Source organism: Columba livia, chromosome 9 (genome assembly GCF_036013475.1).
Source record: "Columba livia isolate bColLiv1 breed racing homer chromosome 9, bColLiv1.pat.W.v2, whole genome shotgun sequence".
Taxonomy (NCBI): domain Eukaryota; kingdom Metazoa; phylum Chordata; class Aves; order Columbiformes; family Columbidae; genus Columba; species Columba livia.
Window position 1 is genome coordinate 15,829,931 of NC_088610.1, and position 17,447 is coordinate 15,847,377.

General features: G+C 38.2%; 2 protein-coding genes across 7 annotated transcripts in view; one reads left to right on the top strand and one right to left on the bottom strand.

Annotated features, from left to right (window-relative positions):
- PLS1 (plastin 1) overlaps positions 1 to 6,886 on the bottom strand; it is a 45,619-nt gene extending 38,733 nt beyond the window's left edge. Inside the window, exon 1 of one of the 6 annotated variants that reach the window (XM_005505898.3) lies at positions 6,521 to 6,886. The gene's annotated coding sequence lies outside the window, so the exon portion shown is untranslated. Of the gene's footprint in view, positions 1 to 6,058; positions 6,324 to 6,520 lie in introns of those variants that run through there. The other 5 variants (XM_065072998.1, XM_065072993.1, XM_065072995.1 and 2 more) reach the window with 5 other exon arrangements.
- Position 6,887: 1 nt separating this feature from the next.
- The window catches only part of ATR (ATR serine/threonine kinase), a 40,066-nt gene continuing 29,506 nt past the window's right edge, over positions 6,888 to 17,447 (top strand). The window contains exons 1-13 of the mRNA XM_065072958.1: positions 6,888 to 7,042; positions 7,896 to 7,987; positions 9,300 to 9,443; positions 10,000 to 10,889; positions 11,868 to 12,055; positions 13,038 to 13,232; positions 13,448 to 13,674; positions 14,436 to 14,588; positions 14,742 to 14,940; positions 15,551 to 15,810; positions 16,208 to 16,398; positions 16,512 to 16,612; positions 16,930 to 17,101. Coding sequence (XP_064929030.1) covers positions 6,984 to 7,042; positions 7,896 to 7,987; positions 9,300 to 9,443; positions 10,000 to 10,889; positions 11,868 to 12,055; positions 13,038 to 13,232; positions 13,448 to 13,674; positions 14,436 to 14,588; positions 14,742 to 14,940; positions 15,551 to 15,810; positions 16,208 to 16,398; positions 16,512 to 16,612; positions 16,930 to 17,101 — 2,871 coding nt within the window. The 5' untranslated portion in view covers positions 6,888 to 6,983. The remainder of the gene's footprint in view (positions 7,043 to 7,895; positions 7,988 to 9,299; positions 9,444 to 9,999; positions 10,890 to 11,867; positions 12,056 to 13,037; positions 13,233 to 13,447; positions 13,675 to 14,435; positions 14,589 to 14,741; positions 14,941 to 15,550; positions 15,811 to 16,207; positions 16,399 to 16,511; positions 16,613 to 16,929; positions 17,102 to 17,447) is intronic.

Here is a 17,447-nt window from a genome sequence, read left to right on the forward strand (position 1 = left end):
GGCATGACAAACAACCAGTCTCATGTCGCTGTCACGCCTCTCTTGGGAGCAGCTTTGGGAGGACACGACCAAACCACCTTGCCCATGCTGAAGAAGCCAACTGGGAGTTTGGGTTTCTGGCAGAATGGATGTCCTCAAATATTTGGGAAATTTTGTCTGGAGACAGACAGTAATACCAGAACAATAAAATCCCTTTGGAAAGATTGAAGATATATAAATATCTATGATTAATATGAACAAAGTATCAGCTTTAGAAGGATTTGTCCTATAGGCCTTGAATTAATGAAGTAGTTACCTGTGGATGCAACTCTAAGCATAACTATTTTAAATCCATGGAATTATTTACAAGATTTAAATTTATTGACATGCTATAACATTTTGCTACTTTGGGATGTGAAAAAAATTCCACCCCATACAATTAAGTGGCTGATATATGTGATGACAAGTAAAGCAAAATATATCTTCAGTTACCAGTTTCAACTAAATGTATCTTGATTCTATAAACGAAGTTTGGCAAATCTAGACTCATTGCAGAAGTGAAATACTTAGCTCAATGGAAAAGGAGAATTTAATACTACTTCATATTGACCTACCTTTAGGATATGAAAGAACAGAATCTAGTATCCTTCTGTCATAAGGGAATAAACCAGTGCAAAGAGAAATGGTAGGACATGTGGAAACAAAATGGGGAAAAGACATGTGGAACTTGATAAATAAGCAAGACAAAAACACTCCAAACTATACAAATTTTGGAAAACAAAAACCCTATGAGGGAACATTTGGTTTGAAAAGAAACAGCTGGCTCCTGAAGCTCACACTGAGACAAATCCTTTAAATTAGCAGTCAAGTAAATACAATCTTGCTGATAACATGCAGCCCAATATTTCAGCTTCCTACATGTCAATGTTTTTAATCAGTCCGTTCTACCAACAATTATTAACAATGTGAAAAGATTCATTCACTAAGTGAATTAAACTGGGCAATGCTGGATCCAGCATTAATTCTTTTTTTTTTTTTTTTTGCTAGTGCCTATTATTATGAAGGAAACATCCGCAAGAGAGCCCTGAAAGCAGGTTGATAATCCTCTTCTCACCAGAAGCATGCATGTAGAAGCACACAATCTGCCTTATGCATAATTTATTTCCAAGGCCTAGCAGTACCAGTCTCACTGATGAGTTATTGTGATGTTCTACCTTTATTCTCTTTGGACACCTGTATGACATAGCATTAAGCAAGCACACCCCCCCACAAAAAACATCTAAAAATTAATCAAGTAATTTACATTTAGAAGTTCTAAAACAAAGGTAATGATTGACATTCAGTATTTCCTGCATGTAACCAGCTGAATCAAAGCTGAAATCATGTAATTAGTAATCTTATCACAGACATAATGCACTAGAGAATAGTCAGTCTCATTTTGCAGCCCTTTTTTAAAGGTGCAGCAACAGTGATGCTTAGAAATCCCTTAATAGAGTCACTACATGCCTGTAATGCAGAACTGGTTCTATCAGTAACCTGGAACTCCCAGTCCACATTGAACTTGATCTGACTGATGTCAGTTGTCATTTTCATTGTTGATATCCCTTTGCATATCACAACGTGACCACCAATTAACTGTTTGCTCAGTGAACATCAAGGCTGAAATGCACTAATGAGACATCATCTCAGTCAGCAGAGCTCACAGCCTGGGCTTCAGATTCAGAGGCATTTGCAGTTGCTCAGCAAAGTATCTTTTCCCAGCACTACATTTACAATTTAGTGTTTCCTTATTGTCTGGCACAACACAGTGGACCCTTCTCCAGTAATAAACTTGCTTGCTAGAATCAGATCCTTTTGCTGGCTTGTACTCCTGTTCCACATTTATTTAACCCATTTATATAGATCTAGTGATTTTGGGAGTTTTTATGGCAACAGTTAATCACAGATACGAAGTATTTAATACATTGTGGTGAATGCTAAGATTATTTAATTAATCACTGCAATAAGGGTGGCAACTAAACATTACACGCATACTTTACATGAAGTGTTAAATGTTAGAGTACTGGTACAATCTTATTTAGCTCAGGAATTCCTGTATTTCATGCTGTTAAGGTCACGTCCATTCCATTGACACAATCCTCACAGAGTAGCAAAACCTCCAAGAACTGGGAAAACACTCACCAAGGAACATATGCTCCTAAAAGGGATAATAAATTCTGTTCCAACATTTATAGGTTTAATTTATTTGACTTTAAAAAAAAAGTAATAGGGCAAAGCTCATTAATCCCCTTTTTCCCTCCTCCATTGTGTTGGTTTCTACAGTAAGCCATTAAATGAGAAAAGCTGACATTGAGCAGAACTTCTGTCAATATTCCCATGCATAAATTCTAGTTGGACTCTACGATCCTGAGGGTCTCTTCCAACCAAAATGATTCTATAATTCTATTTTAGTTTTAATGAGAATAGAACACAGAACAAGATGGAAAATTATTTCTCCCCACACTAAATCTCTGCCAGAAAACAATTTTCCACTATGAAAATTGTAGCTAGTACAGTTATTCAGGTTTTCATTGAAGAAATACTTTAATAAAAGAACCTATGCAGTTACAACAGCCAGAACTTTAAAATAGAGTTTAAAATTACATTTTTAATTAAAACACTGCACAATTTTCCCCCAGCATGACTAGTACAGAGTTTTGCAGTTGGAATAAAGCATCACTGTTTCTACAAGTTTAAAACAAACAAATGACCAAACAAAAAAACCTCCACAAACCCCACAAAAAATCCTGTAGCTTCCAAAGCAAATTAAACCATGGAAGAATTTCTCCCAATAAATCATTATCACAGTTGCATTGTTCTTTGGTTCTGGATTTTTTCTATTTTTAAAAGCAGCATTTGAGACCCTGAAAATTTTGCCTTAGGCAACTACATTCCAGGCATTTTACTCTCATCCAAAAATTATCAACTTGACAAGTCTTGAAATTGTAACACTGATCCTGGTAGTAAATACATTTCTGCAAGTTTCCTCCATAGCTACCAGTCTCAAGAATACTACTTATCTAGAAATACTAGAGAGCAAGAAACAAGTAACAAAAAGTTATATACAGTCAACTATTTTGAATAGTAGAAGTTGTAGATAAGCAAAAAAGATTCATTGCTTGCTGTACAAATAATAACACCAGGTTGCAAAAGAATGTATAACCTAACATGCTATCTCTCCACATTACTCAAATGTTTAATTTTACATCATCAATAGTCAGTTATCTTAAGTATTTAAGCAGGTTTATTAATAGAAAAAATGTGGATAAATGCTTGCAGGACTAGGACTTGTCTGGATTACATATAGAAAGACATCAGAAAATCAGATTTTAACATTTTATATTTACTTTCCTCACTTTTTTCCTCTTTTATCTGTTTTTTCTTGGTAGCTGAACATACACATTCCTCTTCTAGGCTGATGGCTTGTCTGTGGTCCTTACCACCATTTACCATCTGTTTTGATTCTTCACCTTTTTTATTATTATTTTTTTTTTAATCATAAAACCAATGTTCAGGATGAGATATAATTTTAATCTGTGCTCTTTCACTCCAGCCAATTTCGGTAAGCAACACATACACAGATAAAAACAGAGCATACCGGAACATAGGTTTTTATGGTGTATGGGAACAATGCAGTGCGTTCAAAGGTCAGGCAACTACTTTCATGACTATATATGGAAATCAGTCCTCAAGTAACCATACAAACTATCGAGTGTTATCATTTGCGTGGTTGCCATAATAAGCTGCAAGTACACCTTGATACTACATGAAACTACTTAGTACAGTTCTGTGGACCCCCATGCACCATCTTGGCTGCATTTCCTCTGAACACCACATCAGCCTGCATAATGTTCCTATTCCATAGTTTACAAAGGCATCAAGGAATACACATGCGCGCTTAAATATCTTAGCACAATCACTTGTATCTACCTGCAAGAGAGAGCTGAGATTTAACTGCAGTTATGCTAACCGCGTTGGGTAACATTCACATACCTCCACAAAGTGGGTGAGCCTCAAGAGGAACAGTAATTCTACCTCAGAATTAAACAACAGAGGGCATAAAAGGGCAATTAACGTGTTCTTGTGCTCTGGAGCCTGCTGGTCCCAGGCAAAGTCATGCAGTCTCTTAAAAGTATGCTGACCTGCAGAGGCAAGTGGTAAAGAAGCAACAAAAGCCAAAGAAGATGGAGACCTGGGTGTGGAAGAATCACACAACCATAAAGTGAGAGGATTGCCCATGGTGGGGGTGAGGGGAGGAAGTAATGTCAGCTTTAGCAGAAATCTTGGTACTGCCACATGCACCAGATTTGATAGTTGGCTCTACCTATCTGAATGAATTTGTCCCTGAGTTCTGTCTGCAAGTGGCAAGCTCTACACACCTAAGACTCATTTCAGTAATATGAATTCTGCATTGGAAAATATAGAACAGTGTCAAAGCACAGTATTTTCATTAGTAGTGATTCACTCTCTCCAGCTGGATGATAATACACCTGCTCCTTCTCCTGAGGGTCAAGAGACATGAAAGCATAAAATAATGAGATAAGGAAGAATGAAAGAAGATAATTAAGAGTACCTCACTCTCAGTGAAGGATAGGGAGCAGATGTCTCTTTAGTGAACTGCTGTAAGTAATTATTACAGAAAATAAAAAGCCTGAATTCCATGCTTGGTAAATGCTTAAAGAAACTGCACCACAAATTTGTATAGCATTCTATCTATGACAAATAGAAGCACTTCTACAATACCTATATTAATAGGATCTCGCTGTTAACTCGGGAGACTTCTAGGCAAAAGCACTTCTCTTCCCCCCGCCCCCAGCCACAAAGCACTCTGCATATCCCACTTATGTTTTACCACCAACAACAAAATCAGACAATGATTAAATAAATTGCTCCTATTTCTTAGGATTGAAAGCTAAATAATAATATAGCCTGCTCAAACTCTCTCAAGATCCCTGATTCCTATATCAGGGATGATATAGGAATTTCAGCTGCACATCAAATTAGCAGGTAGCGTAATTTACACCTTTCTTAGTGTGATTGTCGTCTCAGGCTTGGAAGCTTACACTCAGAAAGCAGCTTTCACAATAAATAGATTTTTTTAACTGAAACTGTGGAGAAAATTTTGTGTTCAGAATAACACTGATAAAAACAAACAAAAAACAAGACATACTTGGTCTTCCTGGACCATTATAGTTCTACTTAACAAAACACACAAAGCTACATGGTTTCTGCTTTCTCTCTAGGAATAACTCCTGAAATACTAACATTTTAAAGTCAGCTAGTAGAAAACATTACAATATGTGTTGAAAAACAAACTAAGATAAAAAACAGTTATGTTGTGTAAAATTTCTCAAAGTATCCCACATCTTTCCCATGCTAGCAAACTTTGAAAGTTCAGCAGGCACACATACATGTTACAAGACCAAAAAAAAAAATAAATCTATTAATAAAAAAGTTAGTAATGGGTTCCACAGAAAGCATCCATCAGAAATTAACCAGTAATTGAAAAACATACATGCACCCACTTTGTGGACTGTTTTATATGCAAGACACGTAGCCCTCACATAGTGCAAACACACAACAGAATCAGAAGCCTCCAAGAGGATTTTATTTCAGCCCAGAAACAACACTAAGTTCATAAACAAATACAGAAAGAGTTATATTTCCTAATGAGAAGAACAAAGCTCAGAATTTAATTTCCCCTCACATAGTCTCCCTGCTATTCCTACTTACATATAAACCCTCTTATTTTACCCTTCTACACTTTGAAGCCTCGCAGCCCTGCTGCTCCTTCAGAGCTCACAGGCCGGGTCACAGGGCTGCACTGACCAGCGCCTCCCGCCCTCAGTCCCACACGCTGCGGGGGGTTGAGTTGCCCTTCGGGCTTTTCCACAAGACCATTCGTGTTTTATGCATTTAAGCGCGCTCACTCCCTCAAAAGAACATAAACAAAAAGCAACATACGCTAAAACCTGAAAAAAAAAAAAAACCCAAACTAGCAACATTTCAAATATTAAGTACGCTTCTCACCGCTACCTACCGGGAGGAACGCTGGGCCGGCTGGCGCCGAGCCCCCACACTTGCCAGAACGCGTCCTCCCGCCACCAAGAGTGCCCGGCTCGCTCCTTCCACCCACCTCCCCCCGGGCTCGGTCCGTGAAGAACTGACACCAAAAACCGGCCACCCACGTCCCGCTCTCTCGCTGCGTACCTGCCCGCCCGCCGCCACCTCCCGCAATGAGCGGCACCCGCCCCGGCCCGCGGCCACCTGCTGCCGGCAGGCGGACAGACGGGCAGCGCCGGCAGCCAATGGCAAGGCGGCAGGGGAGGGCCGAGGGCCGCTCGGGGCCGTTCTCTGCAGCCTGAGGCACTCGCCTCACACCTGAGCACCCGGAGGCCAAGCTCGGGGCTGCAATGCGCCGGGGCACTCTGAGGAGAGCCCCGCCATGGCGGGCCCAGGGGAGCTGTGTGTTGCAGGGAGCGCTCTAGTGGGGGCTTCCTACCCAGCATCTCAGACCGGGGCCTCTCCCCCCGCTGCTTTAAGTCACCCTCAGGACTGTGGCATTTCCCACTCCCGCTGTGCTCTGCGAGTCCCGAGGACCCGCTCTCTGCCCTCCACCGTGACGCCTGCCGCGGCCGGATCCCGCCCGGCAGTCCCGGCAGCTCCTCAGTGCCCACGCTGGGAAAGGGCTACACCCTGGCGGAGTGCGCTCGGCCCGTTGTTAGCTGTCTGTGCGCTGCAGCGGAGATCCCTGCCCGGACAGCATGCGTCCCGGGGGAGCCCCTTGGAAATCGGCACTAAGCCGCCGTTCACGCGCTCCCGCCTAGTGACGAACCGGTTAAACTGCCGCCGCGCCGCCGGGGCGCGCAGCCGCCCTTGCGACGCCGCGAAAGTTTTGGGTCCTGCCGGACGCCGTCACGCAGTTCCCGCCTTGGCGGCGCGCGGCCCGTTTCAAAGCGGGAGCTATGTCGGAGCAGGGCCTGGAGATGGCCTCCGTAATCCCCGCGCTGCGGGAGCTGGCCAGGTAGGACGGACCCAGCCCCCGCCGGCATCCGTGTGTAGCGTTGGGGAGGTGGAAAAATAGGTTCCTTCCCTACTGATGAGTGAGGTCGGGGGACTGGGCCTGCGCCCTCCCTTCACCCTGGCCGCCGCCTCCCCCCACCTGCCGGGGCTGCTCCTCTCTCTCACGGTCGGTGCTGGTCGAACCTGGTGGGAGAGGCATGTTGGCTTGCACAGCACCCCGCGTCCTGGGGACGCCTCTTGTGTTTGTGGTGTGGTTTCACGGATAGTTAAGAGACCTTGAAAACGTTTGGCTCTAAAGTTTTGATGGCAGCATGAAGACTGCAGCTTTGTTTTGTGGTAGGCAGATAGCTGACAGGGAGGTACAATTGTATGTTGAAGATTTGACCTGACAAGAATAACTTTTGTCTTAGTCACCTGAGCAGTTGGTATTGACACTTCTTAGCCAGGGTATTGGTGGTTAGTTACTTGAATAATTTTGATTGATTCCAGAAGTTAAACGGGTTCTTAATTTTATTTTTCTTGGCACCAAAGCTGATTTATTGCTTGGTAGTAGCATGTGGATAAATCCCTTAATCAGCCAGATGTGGATTTAATGTATTTCAAACATAAATGTGTAACAAAATTGAACAATCTTCAGCACTTCATAAAACTGTACTAGTGAAGAATGAAGAGAAAGAAGAATAGGGACTATGTTGGTCACTAAAGCAGGAAATCAATTGTTATTTCTTTTTGAAGACTTCTGGAAGGGGAAAAAAAACAGTGTTTAACATGTTGTTGAGATAGACTTTGAATATTTATTTTGTATTTTAAGATAGATAATGTCAAAATAATGAATAATGTGCTTTTAATTTTAGTGCTAGTCCAGAAGATTACAATACAGTTGTGCAGAAACCAAGACAAATACTCTGCCAGTTCATTGACAGAATTCTTACAGATGTAGACGTTGGTAAGTATTACATCCCTTCTTTTGAAATTATTTTCTGCTTTATGAGTTAAGCAATTTCTGCCAAAAAAAAAAAGAAGTTACAACTCTAATTTCCACAAAGATTTAGTAGTTGAATGGAATACCAATTATGAGTTATTTTTCAATAAGTGCCATAATGAAGTACTTGCTATTATGATGTGAAGTAACTTAAGTAAAAAATAAGGGGGGGGAGGAGGGAATGCAGTGCAAGGTTATATGAATATAATTGCTTACAACATTGAAAATCAGGAGTATCATGTCATTGTTCATTGAGTAATATAGCTTGCAAATCTTCATACTCACAGGGTCTTTCAGAATTGAAATGCTTTGATGTAAACAGCCTTATTTTTAATTTTTGGACTCTAACAAAGCCTTATTTTAGTATTCCTTAAATCACATTATTACAGTACAGTATTACAGTACATTAAAAACATTTTGGTAATTATGAAAAACATATACTACAAAATTATCATTTGTAGTTATCTGTATATTTGCACCAAGGAGAGTCACCATAAGGGTAACTTACTGATTCCAAGGTGTAATTCATGTGGCTGTCTCAGGAAGACTGATCATTTGTGTAGTGAATCGATCAATTTAAGTATCTGTTAATTCTCTTATAGTCCTGGAAGGGAAGAGTATAAAAACAAAAAGCCAATCTGCTTTAGATACTGCTTTTGAATAAATGAGTGTTATATTTTATCATTACCATGTAAATTTTCTGGTTAATTGCTATCTGATAGTTTTCTTCTTGTACTAACTAACTATGTGGTATTTGGATAAGTTTGATGTGATTCAGATGCCTGTTTCAATGGAGCTATACAGCACCATTACATATGTTTAGTATTTTGCTAAATTTTCTGATTCAGTAAACTGAATTTACTATTTTATATTATGTTTCTTGGAGATTTAGAACAATTCTTACAGGTTTTTCTCCTACCAAGATCATATATCTGGGGAAAGTTCTATGATTAAAACCTAACGTGTTAGCTACTTGCTCTTCTTCACTTATTAAACTGTTAAATATACTAACTGAATGCTAATGCCTGTACTGTTAATAATATTTAAGCTGATTAATGTATATGTTTCTTCATACAGTTTCTTGTCACATAGAGAATTTACAATACGCACAAAATCATCTTTATTGATAAAGAAATTTATAATTATGCAGGTGTAATACCATCTCATAGTATTTTATATAATGAATTTTTTCTTTCTCTTTAGGTGTGAACAAAATTTGAGAGATTGATTTATTGCAATGCTAATTCAGAAATGTGGTTTGTTTTTTTTTTTTAAGTTGCTTTGGAACTGGTTAAGAAATCAGATTCACAGCCAAGTTCTGTAATGTTGCTTGATTTTATTCAATACATCGTGAAATCTTCCCCACTTATGTTTGTAAATGTGCATGGAAATCAGGAGGAAACTGAAGGCAGTTGCATTGGTGAGTTTGTTAGAAATGTTTATGTTGAAGCTTAATATTTTCAGGATTTAGACTTTTTGACAATGGGATCATACAAAATAACAAAAATGGGAAAAAGGCCTACTTGTAAGTTTAGCGTTACTTATTTGTAAGTAAGTGAATATTATCACAGACTTTTAGTGTTGTGAATTGTTTTGTACTTGTGCTAATGGAAATTTAACAGGACAGAGTTTGACTTTATTACCATTATTACCATTGCTTAATGATATTACCCTGTTCATGTTGACGAGATACCCTGTACACATATTCATTGCCTGAGGAAAATGTCTGGAACTACCCAGTGTAAAATGTCTTTTAATTTTTTTTTTCCTCCTGTGTGCACTCCCCTCTCCCCACTCTTTTTCAATAAGATCTGTTGAAGAAGTGTTACAGTAAAGGCTCTCTGTTTACTAAGCCTACATTCATTTATCTCAAGGAGTTTTCTTTTGTTTTACTGATGAGCAACCTGCTCATAATAGGATGATTTGTTTTTTATCTTAATAATTTTCTGTTTGCTGTTTCTTTTTTATTGTCCTAGAATTTAGTAACTGGATCATAACAAGGCTTCTCCGAATTGCTGCAACTCCAAACTGCAACACGTTGCACAAGAACATTTGTGATGTTATTTGCTCTTTACTTTTTCTGTTTAAAATGAAGAGTTGCTCCATTTTTGAAGTACTAACAAAAGACTTGCTACATCTTTTCCAAGACTTAATCTTCCTGCATGAAAGAGATGCACAGAAGCATCTCTGGGGAGATGCATTGCTCTGGCCAGTGACTGTAAAGAGATTTTCTAGCAATACAAGTGACAACGTGGGATATTTAAGATTAGCACCATTACAGCTGATGGGTATGCCCTATCTGGAATGTTTGGAAGTTATTTTAATGTCTGTTCTGACAGATATTGTCGCAGATGTGTTTTTTGTAAGACAAGATACTGTTCTGTGGGGGATAGGCTGCTCCCTGTTGGAGTATGGCAGTCCAAAAGTTAAAGCTTTGGCAGTGAAGTTTTTAGTAAAATTAATTAATTTAGGAGGACCTCCGGACCAGCTGGCCAGTGTTTTCTTTACAGTCTTTTTTGGAATTCTCCAGTCAGCACTTGAAATGGATACTGAAGAATCAGAACTCTTTGGAGAACCACTCTTACTGTTGGTGAGGGCATTGTTGCCTTTTGAAGCAGATTCTTACAAAAATATTGAACCTGTCTACTTGAATATGCTACTAGAGAAGCTCTGTGCATTGTTTGAAGGTGATGTGTTTAGATGTCTTCAGTCTGAAAAGCTGAAAGCTGCTTTTTGCCATATACTGCAGTATTTTCTGGAGTTTGTTCCAGCTGGCTATGAATCTGCCTTACAAGTAAGAAAAGTCCATATCAGCACCATATGTGGCATTTTTGTGAGTGTGCTTGGAACTCAGGAAGAACAAGAGGTAGGTTAACTTTAAAAACTGTGTTTATCATGTGACTAGATGACGTACAAAATCCTGTATCTGGGCAAAGAGGAAAATCTAGAAATTACTGGCTTTAGTTGTATAATTCAGTTGATACTCCTTGTTTCTCAACTGTTTCACATATTTGTAGAGGTCAGATTTCTTTAATTAGGTGGATGAAGCTGGACTTTGTTTTTTAGATATATTAAACTTGAGAAGCTATGCAGGCACAAGGGTCTGTCTATAATCGTACTATAAAATGAGGGTAAGGCACAGAGTACACTCATATAAGGGCAACTTTAGAAGTAAATTCCCCTCATCTGAGCTGCTCTTACTTTCTAACCATATGCTTTTAGTCATATTTGTTTGGGACAGGCAAATAGAAAGGTTTGAATTAAAATAAATCATAGAATAGTTTGGGTTGGAAGGGTCATTTAGTCCAACACCCTGCCATGAGCAGGGTCATCTTCAACTAGGTCACATTGCTCAGAGCCTGATCCAGCCTGCCCTTGAATGTTTCCAGGGATGGGGCATTCACCACCTCTCCAGTCAACCTTGGGCCAGTGTTTCATCACCCTCATGTAAAATATGTCCAATCTAAATCTATGTGCTTTTAGTTTAAAACGATAATGAAGTGTTGATATGCTGAGTGTTCCCTCTACCCTGTACACCCACATGTGTATCATATCTGTTGTCTCTTAAGCTTTGTGTTGTCTGTCTTGATGGCTTTGGTAGCAAGGTATTGTGGCAAGAACTAGGAAACAGCAGTACAAGCTGCATTGTCATGGGTAGGAACGCAGGAATCTTCATTGCTTATGAGAGTTTTCATCTTGTAGTTAACATTTTTGAACATAAAGGTTTCTAAGAACTTTGTTATCATAATTTGAAATTTTATATTTTAAGGCAGAAACAATAACATCTATTTGTGAAGTAAGGCATAGCATACATCATGGTACCTCTGTCATTTGTCTGCTCCAGTATCTAGTGAGCCCGCTTTATACAGCATTAAAAACACAAACAGAAGAAATTCTTCAGGAGCTTCATCGGAATCAGCTAGATACTTCTGATACTGATGGGTGGAGCAGCAGCAGTGATGAAGTTCCGCCAAAGAGACAACGACTAAGCCTAGCAACAAAGCATCCAAGGAAATCGCCTACACCAGTAATGTATGATGCTTACTTGATAATTACTTTTATAGTAATTTGGCCGTTGGATAATAACTGACAACTTTTTTCAGGCAGTTGCTTCATAACAGTCACATTAAAAGATCTTTTAGGAAAATATCTAAATGATATTTTAAAGAATCAGAATCCATAGATGATTTTTAAGCCAAACTTTAGTTAGAGAGGCTGTATGTTTAATATGTTCAATGCAAATTATTTTCATTTTTACACACTGAAATGGAAAAGTGGAGAGAATACATGTAGAATGACAGAATCGTATGTGCCTATGCTGTTGCACTGGATGTGCTTAAAGCAGGTCTAGTTAAGTCAGGTTGTTCTCAGGTGAACAAAGCCAGTTTTCTGAGCTTCAGCTCCCTGATTATCTTGGGCTTGTTCCAGGATGTTTTTCTCTTTCTTGTATTTGAGCACTCAAAATGGGCTCCAGCATGGTGTTCTTCAGGTGTGGGCTCACGATCAGCCTTCACTCTTGATAATACAACCCAGTATGTAGTTGACCTTCTTTGCAACAACTGCTCTTACATTCAACTTCTCCGTAAGTCCTCTGGGTCATTTTCTCCAAAGCTTCTTGCTAGCCGGTCAGCCATCAGCCTGTTCTGTTGCATGGGTTTTTTTGTGCAGTTGCAGGACTTTTCATGTGTCTCTGTTGACCTTCATGAGGTTCTTGTCAGTCAGGTTTCCAGTCAGTTGAGGTCCTCTGAATAAGTAGCTCTCATTTTATCTACAGAGCCACCTGTCTCGTGGTAGAAAGGAATCACATTAGTCTGGCTGATTATACCATCATGCTTAACTTCAGAGTTAGTATCGTGTTCTCTCAAAGTGCACATTTAAACTAAAGCTTCCTTTGATATTTTCATAATCCTGTATCCAATATGGATTAGCTCTGTTTTTACTGTGATGATTTATCTTTTCTGAAAAAGAAAAAAAAAGTATGTGTTGGAAAATAATTAATATGGTCAAATTACAGATTTAGCCCTGTAAACATGAAATCGAAGAACACTCTGTGGAATGCCATCTCAAAGAAGGCTGCCTCCTTAATATTTGTCCTTGAGAAAGAAATTCTGACAGCGAATATTCTTCAGACTGTAGAAGGGATTGCTGTAATTCTGCGACTAGCTGCTTTGTGCATAGTTCATTGTTCTCCCCCAACAAATTCTACCAGGTAAAGGCACCAAGGTGAAATTATGAGGCCAATAGCTTCTTGTGACTGTTATTATGATTTGTGTAGATTACTTTAATATTTGTCCATGTATTGGAACAAATATTGGGTAAATCCTGTATGTTTTGAAGTAGTACATTTTCATAGTAACTTTGCTTAGAAGCAGTGTTAAATGTTTGTGGTCTCTTGCACTGATCATATGATTTCTGTTTTAACAGCATAGATCACAAAGTAACTCATCCATGCACCTCTGACACATGTAAGAATACTCTGAGCTCCTCAGATGCAGTGGTGAACATACAGTTCACATGGATTTCCTCTGATTTTATCACAAGAGTAGTGAAAGTCTGCAGAAACCTGTTAGAGGCTGCTACACAGATTGTTAACTTAGAGCATGTGATTGACAGAATCGTGAGAATCTTTGATGCTTTGCTGTATGCACAAGGTGAGAAATCCTTTGAGCTAGTGTGTCTCTTATTGAATTTATAAATTAGGAATGCATCTGACTAAATTGGTCTGTTGTGGTAGAGGTACTGAAATTTGGATCTTGTGTTAGAACTACAATTCCTGTACAAAAAAGGTTGAATAAAAAAAGAGACCATTTCTCTCTGTTTAGAGAGCTTTCTTTGCTTTCCTTTTTGGACATGATTTACTAGTCTTTGTATTTCTATTGATTTTATCTGAATGAGAGAATACATGGGGATAGTGGATATGTTTAAGAAAGAAATCAAGTTTTAGCAGTTTTCTTTTTAAAGTACATAGAGACAGTGTGTCTTACTGTCTGTTTCACTCGAAGTTTTCAAAGCTTCTGACCAGCATCAGCAAATGTGGCAGGCAGGAAGTGTACCAAAAATATATTAAGTATTTGCATGTTTGTTTTTAAAGTAACTGATAGGATGGAGGTCAGACTCTACTAAGACTGAAGTTGTGCTATGACTTCAGCTTACTTGCTGTCCCAAAATCCACCTGAGTCTTCACACAAATCCAGAGATACTGAAGTCATGTTAATTCTGCTGCTTATGTATTACATGCTGTCAACTGTTTAATGAAATTTTTATATTATTTTGATGCAACACTATATAATTTTTTTATTATATGTCTAAAAGGTAGGAGATAGAAAAAATGTGCATTTGTTTTATAAACTATACGTAGCTGTATAAGTATAAATTTTGTTTCTTTTTTATTATTATTATTTTTTCCCTTTAGTGAAAATTCCACTGAGTGATCAGATTTTTGATAACTTATGTGGATTACTGTCTCTGCCCTGGATTTACAGCCATCCTGATGATTCTTCTTTTAAGCCATCTGCTTTTGGGTTTGATCCTCTAGCTTTGAGTCAAAAAACTGCAAAGAGTTTCTGTAAGTATGTTGAAGTATGTAAAACCTAATATTTCTCTGGAATGGTTGTTCTAAAGTGAAATTATTTTCTTTGCCATCTTATGATGATTGATGATGTTAAAAGTTTGAATCAAGTAATTATCTGCTTTATTTATTTATATTTTTTCTCTTTAGCACCCCAAGCTCAATCACACTGTGTGTTCCTTCTGTCCCTCTTCCCAAGAAAGATTTGTCTGGATTGGAGAAAATCCATTTATCATTGGGCACTACAAAGTCCCCATGAAGTAATTCGAGCTGCTTGTGTTAAAGGATTCTCTCTCCTGCTTCATCCATCAAGTGTGCAGTCCTCCAGTATGATTCCCAGATCTCTTTTGTATGTATTAATGCTGCTTTTCTGTCTTCATGCAAGAAGAAAAACACACAAATAAAAGAAATGTATTATAAGAAGAAAAATAAGTATTTATTTCTATTTCAACTAGAATTTGCTAGATCTCGATTTCAGAAATTGTGGGATATCAACAGGATAGGTGTAAGTGGCGATGTTTGTATGATAGAATAATGTTCACTTACCATGTCAGTATGCGAGTTACTTCACTAGTTGAAGACTCCATTTCTCATTAACACATTTAAACTGAGGAGGGGAAAGGAGATATCTTTGTCAGTTAAATTTACATTATATTTGTCCCTATGTCTCTTAAAATCTTTCCAGTTTCTCTGCCTTTTTTATATTAATCTTGTTGTCTTCTGTCCTATTGTGTCTAGTCTTCAGTTTCTTTATAACATGCCATACTCACCACGCCCATTGTTACTTCACACATTTCACAGAAGTTGAGGATAATCTGAAAAGGAAAAAGATAATTTAGTGTGACAGATCCTTAAGTTCTCCTAATAGTACTTTCAGTATAGTTAAGAGAACTAAGTAAAACCACAAATTTCTACGTAAATGACCTGTTCAAGTGGTTTTATGTTTGTTTCCGTTTCAGAAATCAAATCAAAGATGAGTCTGAGCTAGTGAAGGAGGCTTGTGCTGCTGTAATTGGGAAATTATCTTGCTGTCTTGCTGGTACATTCAGTGTGCGACCTTCCTTAGCAGACTCTGCTGTTAAGCATGTTACCTGTGATATTTTATGTAGCAGCCTTACTGTGACTTCTGCTCATGAAAAAACTTGTTCTGTGCAAGCCTGTGTTTTCAAGCCATTTCTTATTCTCCTTGAGAATGAAGTATCCAGTTCAGTAAAGCTAGGTATGTGACTTTGCCTTTATTTGCATTTTGCACTTTTGTATGAGGTACTAAGTCACTACTTCTTTCTCCATTCCTTTTTTTTATAACCATAAGAGTGCTTGAAATGTGGTATTTTGGTTGGTGTCACTGCTAATGTTTGATGTTGTTATTGATATTCTTCTTGAACTACCCTGGCTTAATTTTGGTCTGTGGCTGTATCTAGAAAAGCAATACTTGATAAAATCTGAGTTTTAAGTAGCTTGTCTGGCTTGAAAATATTTACTCTTTCGATTAAAACAAAACAAAAACAACATGAAGTGCTTTATGGCTTATTTGCATCACTGTTTTGTGCATTTGAATATATTTTTAAAAGCATTAAAAATATCTTTCCTTTCCTCCTTCAACCCATGCCACCCAGCATTTATAGAAAATATACCTCATCTTTGCAAACATCTGGATTTTAACACTGATGAGTCCAGTGTGAAGATTCTTGTTGGGTCTTTATTAAATCTAATGGAAGATCCAGACAAAGACGTAAGAGTGGCTTTCAGTGACTGCATAAAGAACATACTAGAATCCTTAGACTCCGAAGAAGGATTCATAAAAGAGGTGAAATCATATTTTTTTTGTTGTTGTTATTCCTAACTTAACCATGGTTTTTGTTTCACTAACGTCAAACATTACAAAATGATTTTTTTTTTTTTAATTTTCCTGTGTTCCAGCTGTTTGTTTCAAGAATGAAAGAAGCCTATACAAAGGCCAAAATATCAAGAAATAACGAGCTTAAAGATACCTTGATTCTCACAACAGGAGATATTGGAAGGTATTTTTGTTAGTATCTTGAAAATTGCAAAGTAGTGTCAGTTTGCGTTGCAAAGTAACTTTTTTGTTCAAGTGTAAATGTAAAATTAAACTATTTATTTCAAGGTCAGCCTTTGTCCAGAGTCCTTTGCAACTGTACTAAGCTGTTGATTCATATTCCTAATTTTCTTCTGCCCTGTCATAGGAAGTACAGCTAAGCTATGCAAATACCATTATGAGTCATTTTGCATTATGATAATTGTATATTCTTAAGTCCTTTTATTAATGCAATGATTCTTTTTTTCTTTTTGATTATTTTTCTTCTACTTACTTTCTAAGGGCGTCAAAAGGGGATTTAGTACCATTTGCCCTCTTGCATTTGTTACACTGTTTGTTGTCCAAGTCAACTTCTGTGGCTGGAGCAGCATACACAGAAATTCGATCCTTGGCAGCTGCTAAGTCCATAAAGCTGCAAGCATTTTTCAGTCAGTACAAGAAGCCTATCTGTCAGGTAAGAAAACCTATCTGTCAGTTTAGAAAGGCATATGTTTAGGTTCTTTTTGTGTGTTTTGAAAATGGTCTTCAAGGTAAAAATTACAGTAATCTACAAGGTGAAATCTCAGAGGACAAGAAAGAGGTGATTTAAAACAAAACAACACAAACCCCTTACAAACATTCAGGAAGGAATGGAAAATTGTTGACCTTATCATGGTCTTCTCCCCTCAACAGTATCGGTTGTTTTTTTTTTTTCCCCTAGGTGCTGTCATTCTGAAATAAAGGAACTATATTGTTTCTTGCATTATGTGGTACCCTTGCCGCAAGACGCTATGATTTAAAATTGGAACTGAAGTCAACAT